The sequence below is a fragment of the Neoarius graeffei genome, chromosome 20, assembly GCF_027579695.1.
Source record: "Neoarius graeffei isolate fNeoGra1 chromosome 20, fNeoGra1.pri, whole genome shotgun sequence".
NCBI classification, from domain to species: Eukaryota; Metazoa; Chordata; class Actinopteri; order Siluriformes; family Ariidae; genus Neoarius; species Neoarius graeffei.
The window spans coordinates 65,974,558-65,999,131 of NC_083588.1; the positions used below are offsets into that span (position 1 = coordinate 65,974,558).

A 24,574-nucleotide genomic window follows, 5' to 3' on the forward strand; every position below is an offset into this window, starting at 1 on the left:
GAGGCTGCGCGAGAGCGGACCGAGAGGTTGCGCGGGAGCGAGGCTGCGCGAGAGCGGACCGAGAGGTTGCGCGGGAGCGAGGCTGCGCGAGAGCGGACCGAGAGGTTGCGCGGGAGCGAGGCTGCGCGAGAGCGGACCGAGAGGTTGCGCGGGAGCGAGGCTGTGCGAGAGCGGACCGAGAGGTTGCGCGGGAGCGAGGCTGTGCGAGAGCGAGGCTGTGCGAGAGCGGACCGAGAGGTTGCGCGGGAGCGAGGCTGTGCGAGAGCGGACCGAGAGGTTGCGCGGGAGCGAGGCTGTGCGAGAGCGGACCGAGAGGTTGCGCGGGAGCGAGGCTGTGCGAGAGCGGACCGAGAGGTTGCGCGGGAGCGAGGCTGTGCGAGAGCGGACCGAGAGGTTGCGCGGGAGCGAGGCTGTGCGAGAGCGGACCGAGAGGTTGCGCGGGAGCGAGGCTGTGCGAGAGCGGACCGAGAGGTTGCGCGGGAGCGAGGCTGTGCGAGAGAAGGCCGAGAGGTTGCGCGGGAGCGAGGCTGTGCGAGAGTGGACCGAGAGGTTGCGCGGGAGCGAGGCTGCGCGAGAGAAGGCCGAGAGGCTGCGCGAGAGAAGGCCGAGAGGCTGCGCAGGAGCGAGGCTGTGCGAGAGTGGACCGAGAGGTTGCGCGGGAGCGAGGCTGCGCGAGAGAAGGCCGAGAGGCTGCGCGGGAGCGAGGCTGTGCGAGAGTGGACCGAGAGGTTGCGCGGGAGCGAGGCTGTGCGAGAGAAGGCCGAGAGGTTGTGCGGGAGCGAGGCTGTGCGAGAGAAGGCCGAGAGGTTGTGCGGGAGCGAGGCTGTGCGAGAGTGGACCGAGAGGTTGCGCGGGAGCGAGGCTGCGAGAGAGAAGGCCGAGAGGCTGCGCGGGAACGGGCCGAGTAACAACAAACAACGCAATGCCCCCGAAGAGAGCTCCTACGGTCGAGGAGATTGATGACATTAAAAAAAATCCCTCGACTTTTTGGGTGAAGAAATCTCTGCTGTCAGGATGCAGCAGAAGACCATCCTGGACTTGGTGGAAGAGGTCAGAGCTCTGCGGCTGCAGAACACAGAGAAGGCAAAGAGGATCGCCTTTCTCGAGAACCGAGTGGAGGAGCTGGAGCAGTACAGCCGGATAAACAACATAATTGTGACCGGACTGCAGATAAAACCCCGGACACATGCTGGAGCAGTGGCGAGAGGAAACGGAGAGGAGCAGAAAGAGGAGGATGCTAACTCTGTGGAGCAACAGGTGTTAGCATTCCTGCACTCCAAGGGTATAGAGGTAAAAAATACTAACATCGAAGCATGTCACCCTCTCCCACGGAGAAGCAACACAGACAAACCAGCTGTAATAATAAGATTTGCCAACAGAAAGTATAAGATGCAACTATTAAAGCAAGGGAGGAAACTGAAAGGCTCAGACGTTTTTCTGAATGAGCACTTAACAAAAAAAAATGCAGATATTGCAAAAAAGGCGAGACTCCTGAGGAAACAGGGGAAAATCCAGATCACTTGGACACAAAACTGTAAGATTTTCATCAAGCTGAAGGGATCTCCAGAAGAGGCCAAGATCCTGGTCATCTGAGATATTGGGGAACTGGACAAATTCTGAGGGAGCCAATCAAAGCAACTTACAATCATGACACAAGGACTGGACACAAGAACTGGACACTTTCCTTTATACTGAGCATAAAACACAAGATATGGAAAATAATATTGATCCGGAAAATAATCTTTTCAGCAACATCAATATCAGCTGCCAGTATTACACTGAAAATCAGTACAATGCAACGATCAGAGAAGGAAATAAGATATCAATTATTCATTTCAATACCAGAAGTCTATATGCCAATTTCCATAAAATGAAGGAATATCTCAGTCAGTTCAATACTCCATTCAATATAATAGCCATATCAGAAACTTGGATCAACGATGAGATGGGAGTAGATTTTGAGCTGAACGGGTATGAATTAAATTATATCAACAGAAAGAACAAAAGAGGAGGGGGAGTGGCAATATATGTTGATAATAGTTTGGAATATAAAATTAATAATAAAATGACGGTAGCTGTTGATGATTGGATGGAGTGTATTACAATAGAAATATGTTGTGAAAAAATGAAAAATATAACGGTGAGCTGTATATACAGATCTCCTGGATCAAGCATAGAAGTTTTTATAGACTGGATGGAAAGTATGTTTATAAAATCAACACAGAAGGTCATGTACATCTGTGGTGATTTTAACATCGACCTCTTTAATCATAAAAAACATAAAATGACAGAAGAGTTCATTAATTCAGTGTTCAGTATGGGACTGTATCCAACTATTACCAGACCAAGCAGGATCACTTCTCACAGCACCACTTTAATAGATAATATATTTACTAATATCCTGGAAAATAATATAGAGAGTATTAACAGACATCAGTGACCACCTACCTATTTTTAATGTATATTACTGTAATTATACCAAGAAAAAGGATAATAAAAATTATAAATATATAAGAGTGAAAACTGAAGAAACCATGATTGCACTAAAAAAATGACTTAATGACACAGGACTGGAATGTAGTTTATAAAGAAAGATGTTGATAAAGCATATGAGGAATTTTTAATAATATTCAATGAACTATATAATAAAAAATTGTCCTATAAAGAAATACAGTAATATACATAAATATACAAATAGTCCGTGGGTCACCAAGGGGCTACAAAATGCCTGCAAAAAGAAAAATATATTATACAGACAATTCTTAAAGCATCGAATTATAGAGGCAGAGGGAAAATATAAAAATAAATTAACTAATATTATGAGGATATGTAAGAAAGACTATAATAATAAATTAGTGGAGAAAAATAAAAACAATATTTAAAGGTATATGGACTGTACTAAATGGTATTGTGAGAAATGGATCCAAAACTACAAATTACCCGGAGTACTACACTGAAAATGATAAGACCATAAATAATATGGAGGATGTGGTGAATGGTTTTAACCAATTCTTTGTAAATGTGGGACCAGATTTAGCGGCAAAAATAAAGGAACCTGAGACAACACAATGTGGGGACATAGAAGATATGGGGGACAGAAATCCAAGTACAATTTTTCTAACTGCAACTGATGAAGAAATTATGCAAATTGTAAGAAAATGTAAAAACAAAACCTCTGCAGACTGGAATGATATAGACATGTTAACAGTAAAGACAGTTATTGAGGGAATTGTGAAACCACTCACCCACATCTGCAATTTATCTTTTCAATCAGGTACATTTCCAGACAAAATGAAAATTGCAAAAGTGATACCATTGTTTAAAACCGGAGATAGACACCATTTCACAAACTACAGGCCTGTTTCTTTACTCCCCCAATTCTCCAAAATACTCGAAAAACTTTTTTCAGATAGACTGGACAAATTCATTGAAAAACACAACCTCCTTACAGACAGTCAATATGGATTCAGAACGGACAGATCAACATCGATGGCACTAATGGAACTAATAGAGGAAATCACAAATTGTATAGACAAAAAATAGCAACTGGAGTATTTGTGGACCTAAAAAAAGCATTCGATACCATTGATCATAGTATATTATTAAGTAAACTAGAAAAGTGTGGTGTTAGGGGAGTTGGGTGGAGTTGGCTGTCGAGCTATCTAAGAAACAGGCAACAGTTTGTGCAGATAGGTGACCATAAATCTGATTTCATGAACATTACATGCGGGGTACCACAGGGGTCAATATTAGGTCCGAAATTATTCATATTATATATTAATGACATATGTAGAATTTTGCGAGTACTGAAATTTGTTTTGTTTGCAGACAACACCGATATTTTTTGTTCCGGTGAGAATTTGCAGCAGACTTTAGAGACAATCACAACTGAAATAAATAAACTAAAACTAGGGTTTGACAAAAATAAATTATCATTAAATCTAAGCAAAACAAAGATCATGTTGTTTGGGAGACACAAAATAGATTGTAATGTAGAATTGATAATAGACAATACTAAGATAGAAATGGTACAGGAAATTAAATTTCTTGGTGTGATTTTGGATCCTAAAGTCTGCTGGAAACCTCATGTAGGATATGTACGAGCAAAACTGGCAAAGTGCTCGGCAATTCTGTGGAAAACAAAACATTCTTGATTGTAAATCTTTGCGTACTCTATATTACTCCTTATTTTTGCCATATCTGACTTACTGTGTCGAAGTCTGGGGAAACACCTACAAAACCACTCTGCAGCCGATATGTACAATACAGAAAAGAGCAATAAGGACAATAAACAAAACAGGATACAGAGATCACACAAACCCACTATTCATAAAATCACACGTTGAAATGTATGGATCTGGTCAAATTCAGAACAGCACAAATAATGTACAAAGCGAGAAATAATCTATTGCCAAAAAATATACAAGGAATGTTTAGTGAGAGAGAGGGGGGATATAATCTAAGGAGAGACCTAAATTTAAAAAACCAAAGGTTCGAACAAATATGAAAAACATGTGCGTATCGAGCTGTGGGGTGACTTTATGGAACAGACTGGAGACAGAAATAAAACAAAGTGCAAATATAAATCTGTTTAAAAAAAAGGTACAAAAAATATTTTTAAACAAGTATATAGAAGAGGAAGTATGTTAGCGGAGGATGATGAGGGATAAATAGAATAGGGATGATTGTTATATTAGAACTAATTTAGTATATGGTATATATGGTATGTATTTATTTATGGGGATAGTTTATATATTCATATTTACAGGGATAGGTATGTAGTAGATATTTATTTTTGTAATTATATATTTATATAGATATTTATGAAGTGTATATATTTTGTAATTATATATTTATATAGATATTTGTGGTGTATATATGGAATGTAGTATATATTTATTTTGTAATTAAATATTTATATAGATATTTAGGAAGTGTGTATATATATATGGTGTGTAGTATATATTTATTTTTGTAATTATAAAGATATTCATGAAGTATATATATATATGATATATATTTTTATAGGTGTATTAATGAAGTTTGGATTTCGGGGTAGTTAAAAAGGGGTGGGAAATTAAAAAAAAAAAAAAAAGTATTGCACTTCTTCCCACTCCTTTTTCGAACAATGTGCGGTGTAATGTCTGAGCTCTTTATGTATTTTATTTAGTAATTTTTTTTGTCACTTTCTCGTGTTCTTTCTTTTGTATGTACAAATAGTTACATACATTTTTTTATACGTGTTCTAAATAAATAAATAAATCCACCTGCAGTTCTGTAACCAGCCGATCCCTCGACAGCAGCACGATGCATCAAATCCCACAGATACAAATCAAGAGCTTCAGTTAATGTTCACAATGTTCAAACATCAGAACGGGAAACACTGTGATCTCACAGTGTGACTTTCTCTCACTGTGGTCTGGGTGTTGGTTTGATCCAGATGGACTGGTTTGAGTATTTCAGAAGCTGCTGATCTCCTGGGGTTTTCACACACAACAGTCTCTAGAGTTTACACAGAATGGTGCAGAAAACAAAAAACACTGAGTGAGTGAGCGACAGTTCTGTGGGTGGAAACAAACGCCTTGTTGATAAGAGAGGGTCAGAGGGAAATGGACAGATTGGGTCGAGCTTTTTTGCCAGGAAGGATATAGTAACTCATATAATCACTCTTTACAACCGTGGTGAGCAGAAAAGCATCTCAGCATGAAACAGCAGAAGAACACATTGGGTTCCACTCCTGCAGACAAGAACAGGGATCTTAGAACCAACAACAAGTTCCTATTAAAGTGGCCGGAGTCATGATGAATGTAAAATGTGTTAGTAAATAAATAATCCCACATTATTTAAAAAAAAAAATCAAATTAAAAATAAGTACTGAATAAAAACCCATCTATCTATCTTATGGAAATAAAGATATACATTTTGTTGTCTGGTGGGCGTGGTTTTGAGATACGTTGCCTTGTGCTTATGATTGGGTTCCTTTTGGGTCGCTAAAGCCATCAAACAGTTCGACGCTTCACCGTGTTCTCTTCAGTATGGAGCTTTGTTTTGAGTTTACCTGGACCTGCTGTACAAGATGGACAAGCTTCTACATTTATTGTCCAGAATAAAAAGTTTGTCTTTTTTTTTTTTTTTTTTTTTTAAGTTTTCATGTAAGCATCTGACTGGTTTATTAACACTCCTCAGAGCTTTGTGTGTAGGAGATTGGAGCTTTTAGACGACAAAATGAATGTAATCTGGGAAACTCTGTGGCCCGATATAAGAGATGGTCTGAGTTCAGGGCCTGTTATACGTGTAGATCAACTTTACTTCTTATTTCTAGTTAAATTTCACACACGCCAAAAAAAAAAATCTTTTTACTGATGTGATGGATTTATCACATTTTGGAATTTTTTTTAAATAAAATTTTAAAAATTAAAATCTAGATTTGCATTTTTAATGTTGCTACAACCTCAGTGTTACATTAAAGTTTCAAACAGAAAATTGTGGTTTTCATGCTGCAAGTTTTTTTTTTGAAGAAAATATTGTTCCCCCCAAGTTCCTCACAGTGGATTCATCACATTTTGGATCCAAACTCTTCAATTTTCTCTGTTAACAGAAAAAATAAAATAAAATGAGATTTGAAACCCCAAGCGAAGAGCAGAGCTCAGGTTACAGAGCAGTTTCTCCTGCAGCAGGCAGCTATGCAGCTCGACAGGCCGTGTGTGCACTTCACCAAATATAAACCGTGTTTCTTGGCAGACGGACAGACAGACGGACTGGGGGGAGGAGTCTGATAGTCAGGAGCAGGACAGACTGAAGGACAAACACTCAGACGAGACACAGAACACACACCACCAGTCCAACAATAACGACCAGAAACCTGGAAAAAAAAAAAAACCCAGCTGATCATCTGACCTTGTGATCTTCTCTCAGGACGAACGAGTGAGTGAGTTTGTTTTTTGTCAGAAGAAAAAAAAAATCATGCAACTTTCCAGCAGGGTTTGTTTTTGTACAGTATTTCTTCACACTTGATATGAAATGTTTCCTTTCTTCCTCACAAACACGACACACGACTCCCGTTAAAGAGCTCGGTTTTCTCTTCAGAGGACAAACTTTAACTCTGTCATTAATCCAGATTATCTGTTTCAATCTGTTTAATCCAGATCATTTGTCACTCTGGCCGTTGTGAAGGACAGAGCAGGAGCAGGAGCAGGCCTCTGCATTACCACAGTCACGCTGCTTCTGGTTTTTAATCCAGCTGTAAAATACGCAACAAACTCCCTTCTCTGTTCCACAGCTTTATCAGGAGCAGTTTATATTAGACACATTAAGGCCAAGTTAATATTTAGACCTTGGTAATTATTACCTGTGTGTTCAGTCAACACTGTTCAGGTTCTGTGTTTGGTTTTAAAACAAAAAGTTACAGAACAATCCTGTCTGATTTCAGTGTTAATCTGCGTTCTCATGATCACCGAGACAGTGCTGTACATTCCTGACCTTCAGCACACTGACTAACAACACATTACACTTTGCATTGTGCTTGTTATGAATTTAAATAAACACACACACATGCTACAGCCAAAAGTATGTGCCCCCCGACCTTCACACTTGTATGTTCTTGTTGAACGTCTCGTTCCAGATTTATTCCCCTTTACTCTTATAATGAGCTCTTCTCTTCTCTTCTCTTCTGGGAAGGCCTTCCACTAGATTTTGGGGCGTGGCCGTGGGGATTTGTGTTCATTCAGTTCAGCTACGTGAGCATTAGTGAGATCAGACGCCAACACTGGTGAAGTTGAGGCTCCAGTTGCAGTTCATCCCAAAGGTGTTGAGTGGAGTTGAGTTCAGTCAGGGTTCTGTGCAGGACACTCGAGTTCTTCACTCCAACATTCACACAACATGTCTTCATGGAGCTCCTGTGCTTTGTGCACAGCTGCATTGTCGTGCTGGAATGGGTTTGAGCATCTTAATCATTTCCCAGCAAAGGGAAGCTGTAACACTACAGCATACAGTACATTCCGTACACTCTGAACAATTGTGTGCTTCATAATTTTCAGAGAAAAAGCACATACGAGTGTGATGGTCAGGGGTGCACAGACTTTTGATTGTATAGTCCGTGTGCTTGCTCAAATGCATGAATTTTAACTTGCAGAAAATTCTCTCTTCATCACTTTAGTACCTGTGTGATTGTGTAAAAAAAACCTGCTAAGTTTATTTGAAGAAATATTTGCCTGTATTTTATGTTTGTGCATTTTAACGTTTAGTTCCAGTTTACGGGGATTAACGAGCCGCTGTTTATCGCTCGGATGTGAGGAGTTTAATGAGGAGTGAGAATGTACTGTAGATGAGTTTATGTTCTGCTCTGCAGAGGGAATGGCTGCGTCTGCGTCGTCTGCGGTGGCTCGCCGCATCCTCGCTGCTGCATCACACGGAGGCCACGAGGGAGGAGGTGCACGCTTTTCTTTTCTCTTCTTTAACTCTTGTCTTTACCCATCTATTAAAAGACAGTGCTGTGTTCAGTCAGTGTGTTTGGTGGACGATGCGAAACCAAAAGCCATCAGCTTCCTTTAATCATCAGATACATTACACATGTAAACCCAGCGCAGAGCGAAACAAGCAAACATCACATCACACGCTAAACTACAGCGGAGAACCGTAAATGCACAACACATCAGGTGTGTGTGTGTGTGTGTGTGTGTGTGAGAGAGAGAGAGAGACAGACAGGCTTGAGATCCTGAGATCACTGAAAAGTGCTCAGATAAGAAGCTCGGGGACAGAGAGCGCTTCGGTTTTATGGAAGCATTAAATGATTTTATTGAAGACTGAATGAGTTTATAAAAGTCTAAATACAGTAGTAATTTATTCAACACCATCTGTTCACAAAAATAAACCGGGTAATAAACGCCATCCTTTCCTTCACAGCTTCAGTGTTATTTATCTGATTTCCTTTTTCTTTTAAACATAAACATATTAAATCAGGTCTGAAAACACTGAAGCTGGACACTGCACTGTCCCTTTTTCTAAATATTAAAATCTTTACTGGTGTCGTGTAAAATGCTTTACAAAGTTTTTAAACAAAGAAAGTGAGATTTAATGTCATTTTTTAAAATTATAATTTATCATTTTTCAGAAATAGATTTACAACTAGATAGAACTCGACGCCAATGGCGTCGATGGGGACGCCTCCGCCTGGTAGACTACACGCCTTATTAAGTTGTGATTTGAGGATGGACATTTGACCTCACAGTAATCTTGACCTGTGACCTTTTAACCTCAAAATCTAGTCAGTTCATGTTTGTGTTCACAAGGTTTTAGATCTCGTGTTCACAAGGTTTTGGGACGGACGCACGCACAACCCGAAAACATAATGCCTCCTGCACCTTACAGAGGCATAAAAAAGAGCAATGTTCATTTACACAGGCGTTTATATGGAGCACCAAAAGGGACACATGTGCCACAAAACAAGTTGGTTTTAATGGTCTTAAGCTACGGTCCAGAGCCACTTGGTGGTGATGCTTCCCTGAGCGTCAGGAAGTTTTCCCAAACTCATCTGGGAGTTATTCGGCGCTTAGTTTGCCAAGGAAAAACATCTCCACCAAATTTCAGTGCATGCACTGAAATTTTTCACAAAGTTTTTGGCCACTCATGAGGCAGAGACACCAAAAAACAACTTATGAAGCTCAGAGAACATTTGCTGTGCATCACATGGTGGCAATGCTACAGATTTTTCATCACCAAGTATTCTCAAACCCATCGCGAGCTGGAGTGTGACGAGGGCCTTCGGTGTAAGAACCGTTAAAGTATTTGAGTGATGAGATGTTTATATATATTATAAAAAAAAAATTTAAAAAAACTGCAGAACTCATTTAGTAAAATCATATATTATGGCTTTTTTGGAATTATTTAAATAAATCACTAAAAGCACGGTAATTTTTAACAGTCTGTGTTATGAAAAGCTAAAATGCCAGAATGAGAGAAAGCAGCCGGCTTTAACAGTTCAATCAGCGATGAAAAATCTCAGAGTAGAGTAACAGATAAACGAGTGGCTCCGCTGGGTTATGTTTGTGTTCTTCATGGTGTTTACAGCATAAAATGTTATTTTTACGCTGCAATAAAAGTAAAAATGTGCTTGCTTTTGCAGTGACCCTTTTGGCCTTCCATGTCAGACTACTGTGCACTCATGAAGCGCTGAGTGATGTGTTTACAGTTTTTATTTATCTGTTTGTCTGTCTACAGTACATGCTTTCTCCCGCTCAGGGTCCCTGATGGTTTGTTTAAATTATTCATTTGTGAATATTTTGGGAAATATAACCAACTTTAAGTCTCACACACACACACACACACACACCCCATCTCTAGTGCATGTGTCATAACTATTTAATAAACCAGTTGTAGACACTCAGCGATCAACTCTGAGACATCAGTAACATGATGGTGGTGATGATGATGATGGTGGTGATGATGATGATGATGGTGGTGATGAAGTAACGTGATTTGTTTTCGACACCACAGTTAAGACCTGGAGGGTCCTGACGTATGTGCTGGCCTTACCGGGCGTGACCGTGTGCATGGTCAATGCTTACCTGAAGCAGAGGGCTCACTCCCACGAGCCGCCAGAGTTCGTTCCATATCCTCACCTGCGCATTCGGACCAAGGTACGCACCAGCGTCACTTCCTGTGTGGAGAGGAAACGAGGCCTGGAGGACAAACTCAGGATCAGAGATCAGTTCACAGCGTGTTGATAGTGAAGGTCACGCCCATGTTCCATCACTCTGTTCTTGCTGAAATTTCTTTTAAACTGAGATGATAAAAAAAAGATCAATGTCAGATTTATTTAAAAAAAAAAGAAAGAAAAGCAGTGAGATGCAGTTAGAGTCAGAGGGCAAAAGTTAGCACAGTGATGAGAACATTTATCACATTCAGAAAGAACGAGGCTGGGGTTTTTGAGTAAATAATTTCTTGTTTTGTACTTTTTAAACAAATTTTTTTTCTGATAATCTAAGCACACTAAATCTTGGTGCTTAGATTATCAGAAAAATCTTTGGGATCACTGGGATGCACAAACTTATGCACACCACAATATAAAAATGTTCCTGATGATTTTCACTGCAAAGTTCCGGACTCTGATTGGTCAGAAAGTGGTGATTAATTCTCTATAACAGCAGCTCTGACAGCAGTGCAGCTGATCATCACAGCTTTATTCATAACTAACACACTCGTTCTGATACGTCACCGTTGCTATAGCAACAGCTGATCGACAGGGACTCGTACGTCAGACGGGGAGTTTTCCTGTCAGGAGAGACGCGTTTATGGAACACTTAATGGAAGGAGTCTCCAGTGTCAGAGCTGAGGAACAAAGTTTTCTGACGTCTTCAGGACAGAGTTACAGTGTGTTACGGTTTCTGTGGTGTAAGAGGAATAAAACACGCAGGAATGTGCTGCTCTCAGAAAGTAATCAACGTGGGGGGGGCAGAAACTTTTAGTCAAAGATGACAAATCTGTAAATGAGTAGTGTTAATACTGTACCTGTAAATCAGTGATTCACCGTCTCCCTGCGTCTCTCCCTCTCACCCCCCGTCTGTCTGCCTGCCTCCCTCTCACCCCCCGTCTGTCTGCCTGCCTCCTTCTCACCCCCCCCGTCTGTCTGCCTGCCTCTCTCCCTCTCATCCCCGTCTGTCTGTCTCTCTTATCTGTCTCTCCCTCTCACCCCATCTGTCTGTCTCTCTCTCATCTGTCTCTCCCTCTCACCCCATCTGTCTGTCTCTCTCTCATCTGTCTCTCCCTCTCACCCCCCATCTGTCTGTCTCTCTCTCCCTCTCGTCTGTCTCTCTCTCCCTCTCCCCCATCTGTCTGTCTCTCTCTCCCTCTCATCTGTCTCTCCCTCTCACCCCCCCCATCTGTCTCTCCCTCTCACCCCCCCCATCTGTCTCTCCCTCTCACCCCCCCCATCTGTCTCTCCCTCTCACCCCCCCATCTGTCTCTCCCTCTCACCCCCCCCATCTGTCTCTCCCTCTCACCCCCCCCATCTGTCTCTCCCTCTCACCCCCCCCATCTGTCTCTCCCTCTCACCCCCCCCATCTGTCTCTCCCTCTCACCCCCCCCATCTGTCTCTCCCTCTCACCCCCCCCATCTGTCTCTCCCTCTCACCCCCCCCATCTGTCTCTCCCTCTCACCCCCCCCATCTGTCTCTCCCTCTCACCCCCCCCATCTGTCTCTCCCTCTCACCCCCCCCCATCTGTCTCTCCCTCTCACCCCCCCCATCTGTCTCTCCCTCTCACCCCCCCATCTGTCTGTCTCTCTCTCCCTCTCAGCCATGGCCGTGGGGTGACGGAAACCACTCGCTGTTCCACAATCCTCACACCAACCCTCTGCCCACTGGCTATGAGGACTCACACCACCACTGAGCGACAGCGCCACCCGGAGGCCCTGTGTGGAACAGCGCAATCTGAAACTACTGCATGAAAAATAATTTAACCTTTACTGAAATAAAAAAAAAAAATAAGGGAATTTAAAGTGGAGAGGTGTTTTTATTTTTCATAGTTCACAAGGACCTTGGCCTCTGATTTCTTCTGACTAACATCTCATTTAATTCTGTTCATGACACTTAATACACTGTGTTTACAAAATTAAGGAATGAAAAATAGAACGTAAACTTTACTTTATCCCTGACATCACACTGTATAACGGCACAAGCTACATCTGCAGATATATTCTATATTACAACACCACGAGTACGGAAATAAAGTTGCTCTTTGATGCAGCATCAATATTGAATATCATACATTACAACAGGTCCATATGAGGAGTCATTCCTGAACGATACGTTACACATGATCATTTATTTTAAAAAAAACAAAACCGGAATGGCACAAAAAGAGCCACAAATTATTTAAAAAAAAAATTCAAACAAAAATGTGAAGCCACTTCATGAACATAATGCGCAAGAAATATTTACATACATGATAGAATAGAATAAACTTTTCTTTTGTTCCTATTGTTCCCAGCACTCATCCTGAAATAATTCTCTAATGCTTCCCAAACTGAGGCGTATTCACACTGAAGACCAGGAGAAGAAACGTCAGAAACAGAACAAACCGTTCACACGTGACAGACTTCAGTAAAGCCGAGTCTGATGTTTGTCTCTTCGGCAGATAAATAAAGATGGAGACATGGGGTCAAAAAAAACAACGAAAATGAGCAACTCTGAGAGTCGCCTCATACAGGGAGAGAAGCTGGGATGGGCGGGTTTCCCAAAAGCATAGCAGCACAAAGCTCATCATTAAATGGTAGAGCGAGCATCACAGCGAACACTCTCTCTCCTAGTTAAGATGCTCTTAATGTTAAGAGGCTTTTGGGAAACCCAGCCCTGTTCAGTTTAAATCCCTGAAAAGAAAAAAAAGAGCGAGTGAAACGGACAAATGACCAGAACCAGAACACTGAGCCGCGAGGTTACATTTCACCTTGCGTTTTATCTAACTGTTGATTAAAGTGAACTCATTAAACGACTGAAACAAAGATAAACCTGATTCTGCCACTAAGGCCACACCCACACTGATCCCTCTGCAGTCTGAAGGTTTATCCTCCACACTGTGTTACTGATTAACAAACTCAAAATGTTCTGTTTACCGTGATAGAAAGTGAAGATGCTGCATGATTAATGTAAATACAAGGGAGGGGGCGGGGCTTCCTGGGGTTCAATTAATATACAGCTGTCAGTCATTCCAGATTCATATGCTGATCTGACGGTTTTATTGGGGGGTGGGGGGACAAAAAAAAAAAAAAAACCCAGACCAGTGTATTTTTGAGTTATAACTCCGCTACATTAAGATTCAGAGCTCTGACACAAACTACATGAAGGTCATCTGGTCCTACGCTGTACTGAGCACGTGCAGAACGGACGCACGACCTGAACCTGCTGCTGCTAATCTACGCAGACTTCACTCGCCATCAGCAAAGAGGCAGATTCAATTAGCACGATGAATCAGGAGCCAATCACAGGACAGCAAACATCAACGTTTCGTATACGACCAACATTCAAGAGTCTGTGGTGTAAGAATGAAGAATTTATATTTAAAAAAAAAAAAAAACCTTGTTAACGCCGAACTGTCAATCAAATCATGTGGATGAAACTCTTTCTCTGATTGGCTGATTTTGGAAAAGCAGAACTCAAGATTAGAATAATAAATGAACACAAGCGTCACTGCAGTAAAGCGAGGTCTTCAGGAGGTTTAACAGAACTGGATTTGTTTATTTCAGGATCTCGTCGTGCTCTTTATTGTGCAAAAAAAATATTTCAGTGTGAATAGACCATACATATCCTAGAATGGACTCTATGGTGTGTGTGTGTGTGTGTGTGTGTGTGTCAGACAGAGACACGGAAGTCGGTCGGAATGTCACTCCAAAATTCCACCTTGAACTTAGAGTGAAAATTCCCGACAGAGGCGTTAGCTCAGTGCCACGGTGGCGAGACCCAGCAGGTCCCGGCGCAGGCTCTCTGTGCTGTCTGCCTGCCGGACCAGACGGAGGAGACAGTCGGAGGAGACAGATGTAGGCAGCTGAGGACGCAGCAGAATGGACAAGCAGGACGAGCCGAGTCGGGAGTAGGAGTAGCGCTGGGAGAACCAGTAGGCCCGAGGCAAGATGGAGCACAGAGTGCCGTCCTTGCTGTCATCGTCCATGGTGTTTGGAGCACGATGGCGTTTCGATGGACATCGACTGTCAACCTTGGACGCCAGAGAAGACAATACGGACACACACAGGTCCTCGGTTGTCCCCTGTAATCCAGGAACCAAAAACCGGCTGGCCCCCATCATCACTTCAGCGAGAGGAGTCTTCTCAAACATGGTGTGTTCTGTCAGACCCCCGGAGACGAGCGAGGACAGAACGAGGCAGCGTCCCGCTCCATCTCCGGTCATCCTGCAGCCATGAAGGTAATGAAGCACGGGCAGCAGCATTCCCCGGCTCACATCTCGGATACGAACGGTGTCTCCACTGGACCTCTGCGCTTCATCAAATTGGCCGCTCAGCAACGCACGGAAGTACTCCGACTCAGCCACGCCCACCTCCCCGGAAACTACACCCCGAGTGGCTGGAAGGAGACCCCCGTCATCCAGCAGGAAGCTCAGGTCATGGTTGGATGTTTGGTAAGGACACGGGCAGGAAGAAGAATCCGGATCCTGCTGCAGATTTTCCAAAGTGCTGGGACTCTCTCTCTGGTCCAGCTCGACCTTTGACCCTGCCAGCAGACTAGACATGCAGCCAATCAGGAGAGATGCGTATAGTGAGTGATACCTGGAAGCACACACCTGCTCAGGTGGACAGATCCAAGCAGAGAGCAACGTTCTGCATTTATCACTGCTGCCGTCATCATCGTCGTCCTCCGAGCCGTCCAGACACAGGAGAAGTTCAAGAGCCGCAATCAGACCTCCGCTGTCCAGAAGCAGCTTCTTCAGAAGGACTCGGTTACTGAAAAAGGGGGGAAAAAAAAAAAAAAAACCCACTGTGAGTAATCGCTGATGAAAAACATCCAAAGTCACGCTGTGGCTGGACGTACCTGGTGATCAGCGGCAGCGAGAGAACGCAGTGGAGTTTATCGCTCTCTGAACCTGACAGGACGATGTGGCTGAGAACTCCAGAACCGAATCCGGTCTCGCTCTGGACGCGCAGGTTGTTCAGAAACCCCTGACCTGCAGCAACAACAGTTTGAGAATGTGTCAGCTTTTAAAAAAAAAAAAAAACCACAGAAGTAAAATAACCAACAAAAACGGCTAGGTGAATGAATATGCAAAGTTATGCAAATTAGATTACTTCCATCTGTGTAATAATAAGGAGAAATACCTAGGTTTCTGATTTTTGCCTTCATCCTGTCCGACTGTCTCTCCTTCTCCCCGGCTGGATCCTGGTCCTGGAGACAGAGGCGGTGTCTGATGAGAGCCACGGCTCCGGTCCGGACCAGCGGCTGCAGGCAGTTCGGGTTGCAGGTGATTCGGACCAGCATGCGGCAGCAGCGTCCGCTCGGCTCACGGTGCTGCGTCAGGTAGTAGAGCAGGGTGGAGAGCACAGGTGCGGTGACGAGCGTGCTGCTGGGGTCTGTGGCGTGGGAGAAGCGAGAGAGCAGCAGCAGGATGGGAGACTCCGGCGCCCACGGCTCAGGGTGGTACGGGTGCTGGTACACGGGCGTCTTCGGGATCGCCGGCGGGGAATCCAAGGAGACGATGCTCAAACGAGACGCCGAGGAACACAAAGAAGACGTGCGAGCTCGCTTCCTCGGAGGAGACGAGACTTTAACGGGAGAAATGAGAGGTTTGGGCTGCGGGGACGCAGAGACGGACAGACGGCAGGGTTTGGGCCGAACGGATGGAGAGGAGACGGGCTTCGGCTGAGCTGGTGATGGAGAAACATCAGCAAGAGTGAGAGGAGAAGGTGAAGAGGAGGAGGAAGAAGTAGGAGAGCAGGTGGGATGAGGAGAACCTGAATCTCCATCTGAACCACAGGGCGAGTTCATCAGTTCCACTTCTGAAGAGATAAGACCCTCAGAGAGCAGCCAGGACCTAAACCCCCCCCACACACACACACACCTCTGTTATAAGAATTAAAACATGGATGCTAATATAACTGCGTCTTTATTAACTCCTATAGAGTCATTTCTGTGAGAAGTTGAGTGTGTGAGTTTCACCTGAGACTCAGGAAGCTGGAGGAACTCTGCTCCTTGCCCCCGTCGTCCTTTCTGCTCCCCTCAGGAGGCGGAAAGTCAAATGAGTCGAAACAGGAGTTGAGCTCGGAGCACTGAGAGCTCACTGAGAGCTCAGCGTCCATCTTGGAATCGTCTCCCCGGGCGACGTCGACGAGGCGCGCGACCAGCAGAGAGACCAGGCCGAGCTCCTGAAGCTGCTCCAGAGCTGCCTCGTCATACACGAAATCCACACACGCCAAGACGGCCAATCGTGTCAAAGGATGGTTCCGATAGGCTGACAGGAAGCCAATCAGCACCTCGAGCCCACCGCTCTCCTTCACCTTCACACGGTTCACCGCCTCTTTGCAGCACAAACACAGAGCCTTGAACAGCACGCTGGATTTCAGCGGATCCTTTTTCACTTCCTCTATGAACTTCGGAATGACGCCCAGTGAGCCCACCAGGGGGCGCAGGGAGCCCTGAGAGCACAGATTAGCCAGAGTCTTTAGCGCTAGCTCCTCCAGAGCCTCGCCGCCGTCTCCTGACGCCAGCAGGCCGAGCTGAGACAGCACCCCGGAGACGGACACCTCTCGGGCACACTCGGGTCCGCAGCCCCGCGTCAGCTCATGGAGAGCGCGGAGACATGCCCGCCTCAGCCCCAGGGGGTACTCAGGGGCAAGAAAGCGTGCCAGGGCAGACAAGGCACCCTGGGAGAGCAGAGAGAGACGGTTGGAGGGCGTGTCGGAGAGGTAGAAGAGAGTGCGTGCAGCTGACTGAGTGCGCTCCACAGTGGAGGATGACGCAGCTGGAGGAGAAGGGACAATGGAGAGGGAGGGAGAGGGCGGAGACGATGGAGAGCTGGAAAGGGACAGGCAGAGGAGGAGTGGAGGGACACCACCTGCATATGAGAGAGACGGGGGGAGGGTTATATCGAGACCGTGACCTATTTTTGCACATTCTGGGACATACTGTACAGCCTGGACTTCAAAATAACTCCTACACTTCCGCCTTAAATATGCCCACTTCTCAAATTTGTATATTTTAGATTCTATTTATTTATTTTAATTCTTCCATCTTACCTGTTAAAGCACCAACCATCAAAGCAAATCCTTGTATGTGAGAACGGACTCGGCAATAAACTCTGTTCTGATTCTGATTCTCATGCAAATAAGCTGAAAGCTGATTGGTGCATTTCATATGATATGCAAATCAGGTTATAACACCTCCCACTTCACTCCCTGTGTCTAGCGCTCTATGGAAAATATAGTTTTATGAAAACACTCCCCCCCCCCCCCCCAAAAAAAAAAAAGTTCACTGCAATAAAAAAGATTGTAACATAACAAAAAAACTTTACCAAAAAGTTCCATCAACAACCCTTAAAGGAGTAGAAAATGTAAAGTAAATCCATGCACGGGTCGGTAGCTTGGAATATTGAGAGCCTGTAAGAAAAGTTTCAGGCATGTTTGACCATTTATAAGAAAAGTTGTGAGCGTTTTTGTATCGCTGCTCTAATGCCACCAGGACGCTGCCATGTTGCCTGTTGGAAGGGCGATGCGTGATGTCATTTGGGCGCAAGGCTGAGTGTCGCTCTTCAGTACTGAAGGGGCAAAGCCAAAGGGCTACCAAGGTGACAATGTTGAATTTTTCACTATACACTACCGTTCAAAAGTTGGGGTCACTTTGAAATTGAAAGAAAAGCACTGTTCTTTTCAATGAAGATCACTTTAAACTAATCAGAAATCCACTCTATACATTGCTAATGTGGTAAATGACTATTCTAGCTGCAAATGTGTGGTTTTTGGTGCAATATCTCCATAGGTGTATAGAGGCCCATTTCCAGCAACTCTCACTCCAGTGTTCTAATGGTACAATGTGTTTGCTCATTGCCTCAGAAGGCTAATGGATGATTAGAAAACCCTTGTACAATCATGTTAGCACAGCTGAAAACAGTTGAGCTCTTTAGAGAAGCTATAAAACTGACCTTCCTTTGAGCAGATTGAGTTTCTGGAGCATCACATTTGTGGGGTCGATTAAATGCTCAAAATGGCCAGAAAAATGTCTCGACTATATTTTCTATTCATTTTACAACTTATGGTGGGAAATAAAAGTGTGACTTTTCATGGAAAACACAAAACTGTCTGGGTGACCCCAAACTTTTGAACGGTAGTGTACATCTGAAATAGTGTATTAATGAGCTGCAGCCCTGACTTATGGACAAACCTGAACTCTTTACCTGTAAAACAAGGCTGAAACTGTGTGTTATTCTACTCATTAACACGCTTAGCATGCACTCGACTCATTCATGAAAAACTTCAAGACATCACCAGGCTCGCCTACCGTAATTACTGTAATAGACAGTCCAACCCCCGCAGCAACGCAGAAAGAGGGGAAACAAACCCTGCTTTACTCTACAGGATTCATATGAACGTTACAGCAGGGTGCACTTGTACGGAAAAAGGCAGAAATATTGCCAGAAACCCCCGAGCTGCTGGAACGGTCTGGATTTATTTGGTAAAATTCATACATGTAAAACAATACAGTATAAATAGCACCGAGGACAACACAAAGTATAAAATACACTTATTTCCAATGTGGTCCTCTTGATGACAGCAGGAAACAAAATATAAAAGAGACAATAATAAATTGACAAAATTGCATAAACAATGATGAAAAAGTCATAAACAAAAAAATATACTAACTGTAATTATCACAGAGTCCAACTAGATTACAGAATCAGCACCAAAATGATTAAATGAGTTATACACACAAAACTGGGTTTGGAATTTTTGTGAAAAAAGCCTCCGTAATGACGAACTAAAACAACTCTATGAATATTGTTCACTTGTGTGGAGCTAATTGATACGGTAATGCTTGTTTATCACAATTATCATCGTTATGTGTGTCGTTGTCCGAAATGCTCAAGGAAATCAGTGAAGTGTCGCTGGCGCTGTGGTCCATTTTGTCGAATACAGCCGTGCACTGCAAGTGACGTCACACTTTACGGAAACCATTCGGAGTTCTTTTAGGTTTACAGGAATGTTTGTGTGGAATAGCCGACCTCCATCACTGCAGCCGAGTCAAACACGTGATCATTTTAAGAAACGGGTGAAACGGTTTTCATGGAGTAAATTCCAAACCCAGTTTTATGATGTGTGTAACTAATTTTTAATCATTTTGGCGCTGTTTCTGTAATCTAGTTGAACTCGTATATTTTTTGTTTATGACTTTCTCATCATTGTTTATGCAGTTGTCAATTTATTGTCTCTTATATTTTATTGTTTCCAGGGATGAGAATGAAAAATATTTTAAAAGTCTGAAAAAACCGGGGCGGAGCACGGGGGGGCACGGGTCTAATTATTTTTGGCTATTTTTTTTTTTTAACCCCAAAACCATTAATTTTATCAGCAAAAATTTGCAATGTATTTGGAAATAAATTCCCCTTCTTGTTGGACTCCCAGGTGAAAATGATTAATATGGTACAAGAGACTTGTTTTTAATCAATTCACATTTGATGATTTCAAAAAAATCAATGCACCTTTTAATATAAACGAGCTCTACAGTATTATATTTCTGCATTTTAGCTATTCATGTCTTTGAATACTCTAATCCTTTAAACTGAAGTGCAAACCAGAAAGAAGTTCTATCATATAAATCTCTTCAGCTTTCTTCTGATGTTATCATGGTAGCAGGAGGTCTTGCATATTAAGCAGGCAACATTCAACATCACTCATCACTTCCCTTTCAACTGCTGTGTGGACTAACGAGGTTTTATCTGGACAGGATGTTGTGTTATGTAATACAGATACCATACGGCCAATCTGAAGATCAAGATGGTGATTTTGAATTAAAGAACAGGCGTGTACAATGGGCATTACATATTGGAAATTTTTTTTAAATCAAAAACTATAAGTTCATCTCGGCCTAAAAAATTTGGGCAGACGCTCCCGCGCGGCACAGGCCAGCAATTCCCCCTATGAAATGAGCAATAAGTAGGAGAGTTATACACGCTATCATACTTAAAATTTCATTAGAAATATAGATATGATACTATGATTCTCCCCAACATGCTACATTAGATAAGCTAACCCCATTTATAAAAGATACACACTTATATATGACGTGTAATTGATATATATTTTTTGGGGCGCACGCTCTCTCTCTGCCATGCTGATCCTGTAGGCTGCACTGACTCAAACTCCGGTCCTCGAGAAAAAAGCCCGCCCACACTGAAAGCTGATTGGCTTATTTTGCTGAGTAACCCAATCAAGATGCTCTTTGTCTGGCATGCGCTACATGAACAGGCACACAGTCTCCCTCGCGCGCGCACATTCTAAGATGCGTGATGCAGACCTTAATGTTGCGCACGCACGCTCTTGCTCGCTTCTATCAATATGCAGGAGACTCCCAGAACACTTGGGATGTCTGCATTATAAGGTGACCACAGATCGTTAATCGTACCCCCCCCCAAAAAAAAAATTTCTCAACGGATTTACATCGATCTCAAAAACGATCATTTTGGTCTGAAAAAGTCGGAAGTCCGCCAATCGGCGGAAAATTCTCATCCCTGTGTTTCCTGCTGTCATCAAGAGGACCACATTGGAAATAAATGTATTTTATACTTTGTGTTGTCCTCGGTGCTATTTATACTGTATTGTTTTACATGTATGAATTTTACCAAATAAATCCAGACCGTTCCAGCAGCTCGGGGGGTTCTGGCAATATTTCTGCCTTTTTCCGTACAAGTGCACCCTGCTGTAACGTTCATATGAATCCTGTAGAGTACAGCAGGGTTTGTTTCCCCTCTGTGTTGCCGTGGGGGTTGGACTGTCTACTATGATAATTACGGTAGGCGAGCCTGGGGACGTCTTGATGAAGTTTTTCATGAATGAGTCGAGAGCATGCTAAGCGTGCTAACGAGTGCTTATGCTGCCAGGAACGTGTAAAAACTCGCACACTTGCCTCTTCAACAGATTTCAGTCAGTCAGATTGTGTGCAGATCTGTTTGTAGGTTGTCTAGCGAGGTTACAGTCCGCAGAATGAGGCGTCACGGCAACACCACTTGTACCGGGGATAGAAATATGAAAAGTTACCTCCCTGCATGCAGTCATGTAGGAGTAAATCAGCTGTTCACTCTTCCCTCGCTGTTTATCAGCGACAGCAGTATTATCTTTCCTCCTCCACTCTTTTGCTAGAGAAATGGAATTTCAATTTTTTTTCATATAAACTTTTAATGAAATAATCTCCAGCCAGAGGCAGCTTCAAGTCTTACTCGCTATGCGGAGCTTCTGTGTCGTTCGCCCAAATGGCGTCAGAGCACTGCCGGAAATGATCAGGGGATTTTTCTGATTGGTTAAAATATTTTCAATGGCGGCCTCCATGAAATCATCCATTCTGCATAGAAACCGACTTTTGGAGATGGATATCTTAGTTGTGTGAGCTCCTTATTTTCAATTATTTGCATGAATCTGTAATTTATATCATAATCTATCTTCATAACTGTATTTTAAAAATGGGTTTTCTTTTCTTTTAAGTACTCCGAGAACCCTAAAGGTTCTATACAGAACCCTACAAACAAACACTCACAAACAAACCTTCCAAAGAACCTTTGAGGGGTGGGGTTTATTGGGGTGGATTGATGAGTGGTGCTAGAGAAGGCGGAGTTAAAACATAGGGACGGACCTGCAGAGTGGATCTGCGCCGAGCCCTCGGGGTCCATGGCGAGGTTCCCTAAAGCACGAGCTGCTCGGTTCTCCACTGTCTCCACTGACGAGTGCCTCTTCAGAACCTCCACTGAGCACAGGAGACATCACACACAGAACATCTTTCAGTTCACCCAACAAATAAGTATGATATATAAACACGTGCGCGTGTGTACGAAGCTGTAAACGTGTCGGATCGCTCCTTTCAGAGATGGATCTGATTTTTCTGATGGCGTATGGACACCACAAACCCTTCAGGAAAGTGCGAAGTAACTGGAACTTTTTTCTCAGACAGTTGGAGAAAAGTCCACAAGAACAGATTCAGGAAGATTTTCTCTCACGCCTGTTTCATCCCAACACCAGCCCTGGTCCTGCAGAGCAGCTGCACTTTTACTCTTCAGTTCTACAGTCACATGTTTTAATCGTTTACTTCAACTCGTGAGTTTGGGGTCAAATGATTTTGTGTTCTGCAGGAAACGAGTCCAAATTGTTGTCCTTTGTAACCAAACAGTATAAACTCAGTGATTATAGAGACTCGAGTGAGAAACACTGGATGACGATGACTTGAACTGCTGGATTAGTGACCGTGTCGATGAAGTCTGAGGTTTGAGAAACTCACCTACGATAGAAACACCGCCCAGCCTGCGCACCTGGAAGAGAAAGTAACATATAAAAGTGTGAAATTAAATGAGAACTGGTTTACTTTAAAGATTTATTTTCATGCATTTTAGTCAGGACATACTACCACACTGCCGTGTGTGGGAACCAGTTTATGAAGTTGCGCTCGTGTTAAATGTGAAGTGTTTCCGCGCCGTGCGTTTCTTACCTCAGCTCGCGTCTCCTTCTCTGTGCAGCAGTTGGCCAGGATGCTGAGGGTCAGGTCTAAGATCTTCCTGGAGCTCTCAGGTCTGCGCAGGATGGCCAGTAGGGGGGGCAAACCACCCTGCGACTGGTACTGCCCAATCCTGCTGCTTCCCCCTTTAATGTGGTGGGTGCGGATGGCCACTAAAGCCCTCCACTGGCCTACCCTGAGGCGCTTATCGGCCTCTCTGGAGGGTCTGGGGTCGGCGCCGGTCAGGGCGTCGGCTCCGGGGCTGGATTTGTTCAGCTGGACCAAGCACCATGACAGAGAGGACTCGGGTGATGGATAGGACGAGTCTGTACAGCTTCTGGGGTTGGTTTCTTCCTGTTCTGCCTGGGTGGCCATGTTGGTTTTACAAACACCCTACACACAGACAAAACACTCTTCTAATCTAATCTCTTTCAGGAGCAGTCTTTTATGAACTGTTTTCAAAATAAGAGCTGCACATGATGCTGAGAGTGGGATTAAAAGAAAGAAAGAAAGAAAGAAAGAAAGAAAGAAAGAAAGAAAGATTAGATAGAACTTTACTGATCCCTTTGGGAGGGTTCCCTCAGGGAAATTAAAATTCCAGCAGCATCATTACAGATAAACAGAGAACAGAAAATAGAGAAAAACTTCTAGATAAATTAAATATTTCATATATAAATATATTTTAAAAAAATGTACATCATAATTAAGAAATAAAAACTTAATTTGCAACTTTAAAAAAATCAGCACAATAAATATTACAGTAACCTATTCCACTAATAATAATAATGATGCGTTACTGACGTCACCTTTCGAAAGTGCTGCTGGGAAATGGAGTTTTTTTTTCACCGACCGCTTCCGCTTCATAAACAACAGCCAGGCCCGAGTGAAGGCCCTCAGTCAAACTCAACACTGCACGGCGATTAGTTATCATTTCATATCTGGTTGTGTTTTGATGATTTGTCAGAGGTTGATCATGATTTTCCGTTATTCTACCTTCCACACGCACAGGCTCATGCGTTCAAACAAACGCAACCGTCTGGGTTTTTGCACCGACGCCATCTTTTGTAGAACGACGGAAAGAGAAAAGCAAGGGGGCGCGCGCGCGTTTCGGCCGTTCCCTCAGGCTCATGGGTGTTGTAGTTCTGATGCCAGAATCGTCATCGAGTGAAATAAACACGTCATTCAAATGAAAGTACTTCGCATTATATTTGTGTAAAGAAACCACTCTTTAGTAAATCATGACAGAAAATAAACAACAGTTTGACTTTGACGCTTGAAAAAATGCTCATTGTGAACAAATATGGACTACATTTCCCATAATCCTCCACAGGTCCTGGTGCTGATTTCAGGAGAGCGCTCCAAGCGGCAGGGCGTTGTTAAAGTCATCGCGGC

At 43.5% G+C, this 24,574-nt stretch overlaps 2 protein-coding genes across 2 annotated transcripts; one reads left to right on the forward strand and one right to left on the reverse strand.

Annotated features, from left to right (window-relative positions):
• Positions 1-6,771: 6,771 nt before the first annotated feature.
• On the forward strand, positions 6,772-12,486 carry LOC132868950 (cytochrome c oxidase subunit 6A, mitochondrial). The gene is made up of 4 exons (XM_060902283.1): positions 6,772-6,924; positions 8,348-8,428; positions 10,492-10,634; positions 12,291-12,486. The coding sequence occupies exons 2-4, from the start codon at positions 8,353-8,355 to the stop codon at positions 12,381-12,383; spliced, it is 312 nt and encodes a 103-aa protein (XP_060758266.1). The 5' UTR covers positions 6,772-6,924; positions 8,348-8,352; the 3' UTR covers positions 12,384-12,486.
• On the reverse strand, positions 12,487-24,356 carry armc5 (armadillo repeat containing 5). The gene is made up of 8 exons (XM_060902282.1): positions 23,989-24,356; positions 23,177-23,575; positions 22,970-23,000; positions 22,331-22,441; positions 16,655-17,549; positions 15,817-16,529; positions 15,533-15,665; positions 12,487-15,444 (listed from the first exon to the last, which is right to left on the reverse strand). The coding sequence occupies exons 2-8, from the start codon at positions 23,555-23,557 to the stop codon at positions 14,424-14,426; spliced, it is 3,285 nt and encodes a 1,094-aa protein (XP_060758265.1). The 5' UTR covers positions 23,558-23,575; positions 23,989-24,356; the 3' UTR covers positions 12,487-14,423.
• Positions 24,357-24,574: the final 218 nt, after the last annotated feature.

Bases quoted from the DNA above. Each gene is read 5' to 3' on its own strand.
- LOC132868950 (XM_060902283.1), top strand. From the start codon at position 8,353: ATGGCTGCGTCTGCGTCGTCTGCGGTGGCTCGCCGCATCCTCGCTGCT. The intron at 8,429-10,491 runs GTGCACGCTTTT...TCGACACCACAG, and splicing joins CGGAGGCCACGAGGGAGGAG to TTAAGACCTGGAGGGTCCTG. The intron at 10,635-12,290 runs GTACGCACCAGC...TCTCCCTCTCAG, and splicing joins ACCTGCGCATTCGGACCAAG to CCATGGCCGTGGGGTGACGG.
- armc5 (XM_060902282.1), bottom strand. From the start codon at position 23,557: ATGGCCACCCAGGCAGAACAGGAAGAAACCAACCCCAGAAGCTGTACA. The intron at 17,550-22,330 runs GTCCGTCCCTAT...TCTCATATGCAG, and splicing joins GGCGCAGATCCACTCTGCAG to GTGGTGTCCCTCCACTCCTC. The intron at 15,666-15,816 runs GTATTTCTCCTT...TTGTTGCTGCAG, and splicing joins GGCAAAAATCAGAAACCTAG to GTCAGGGGTTTCTGAACAAC.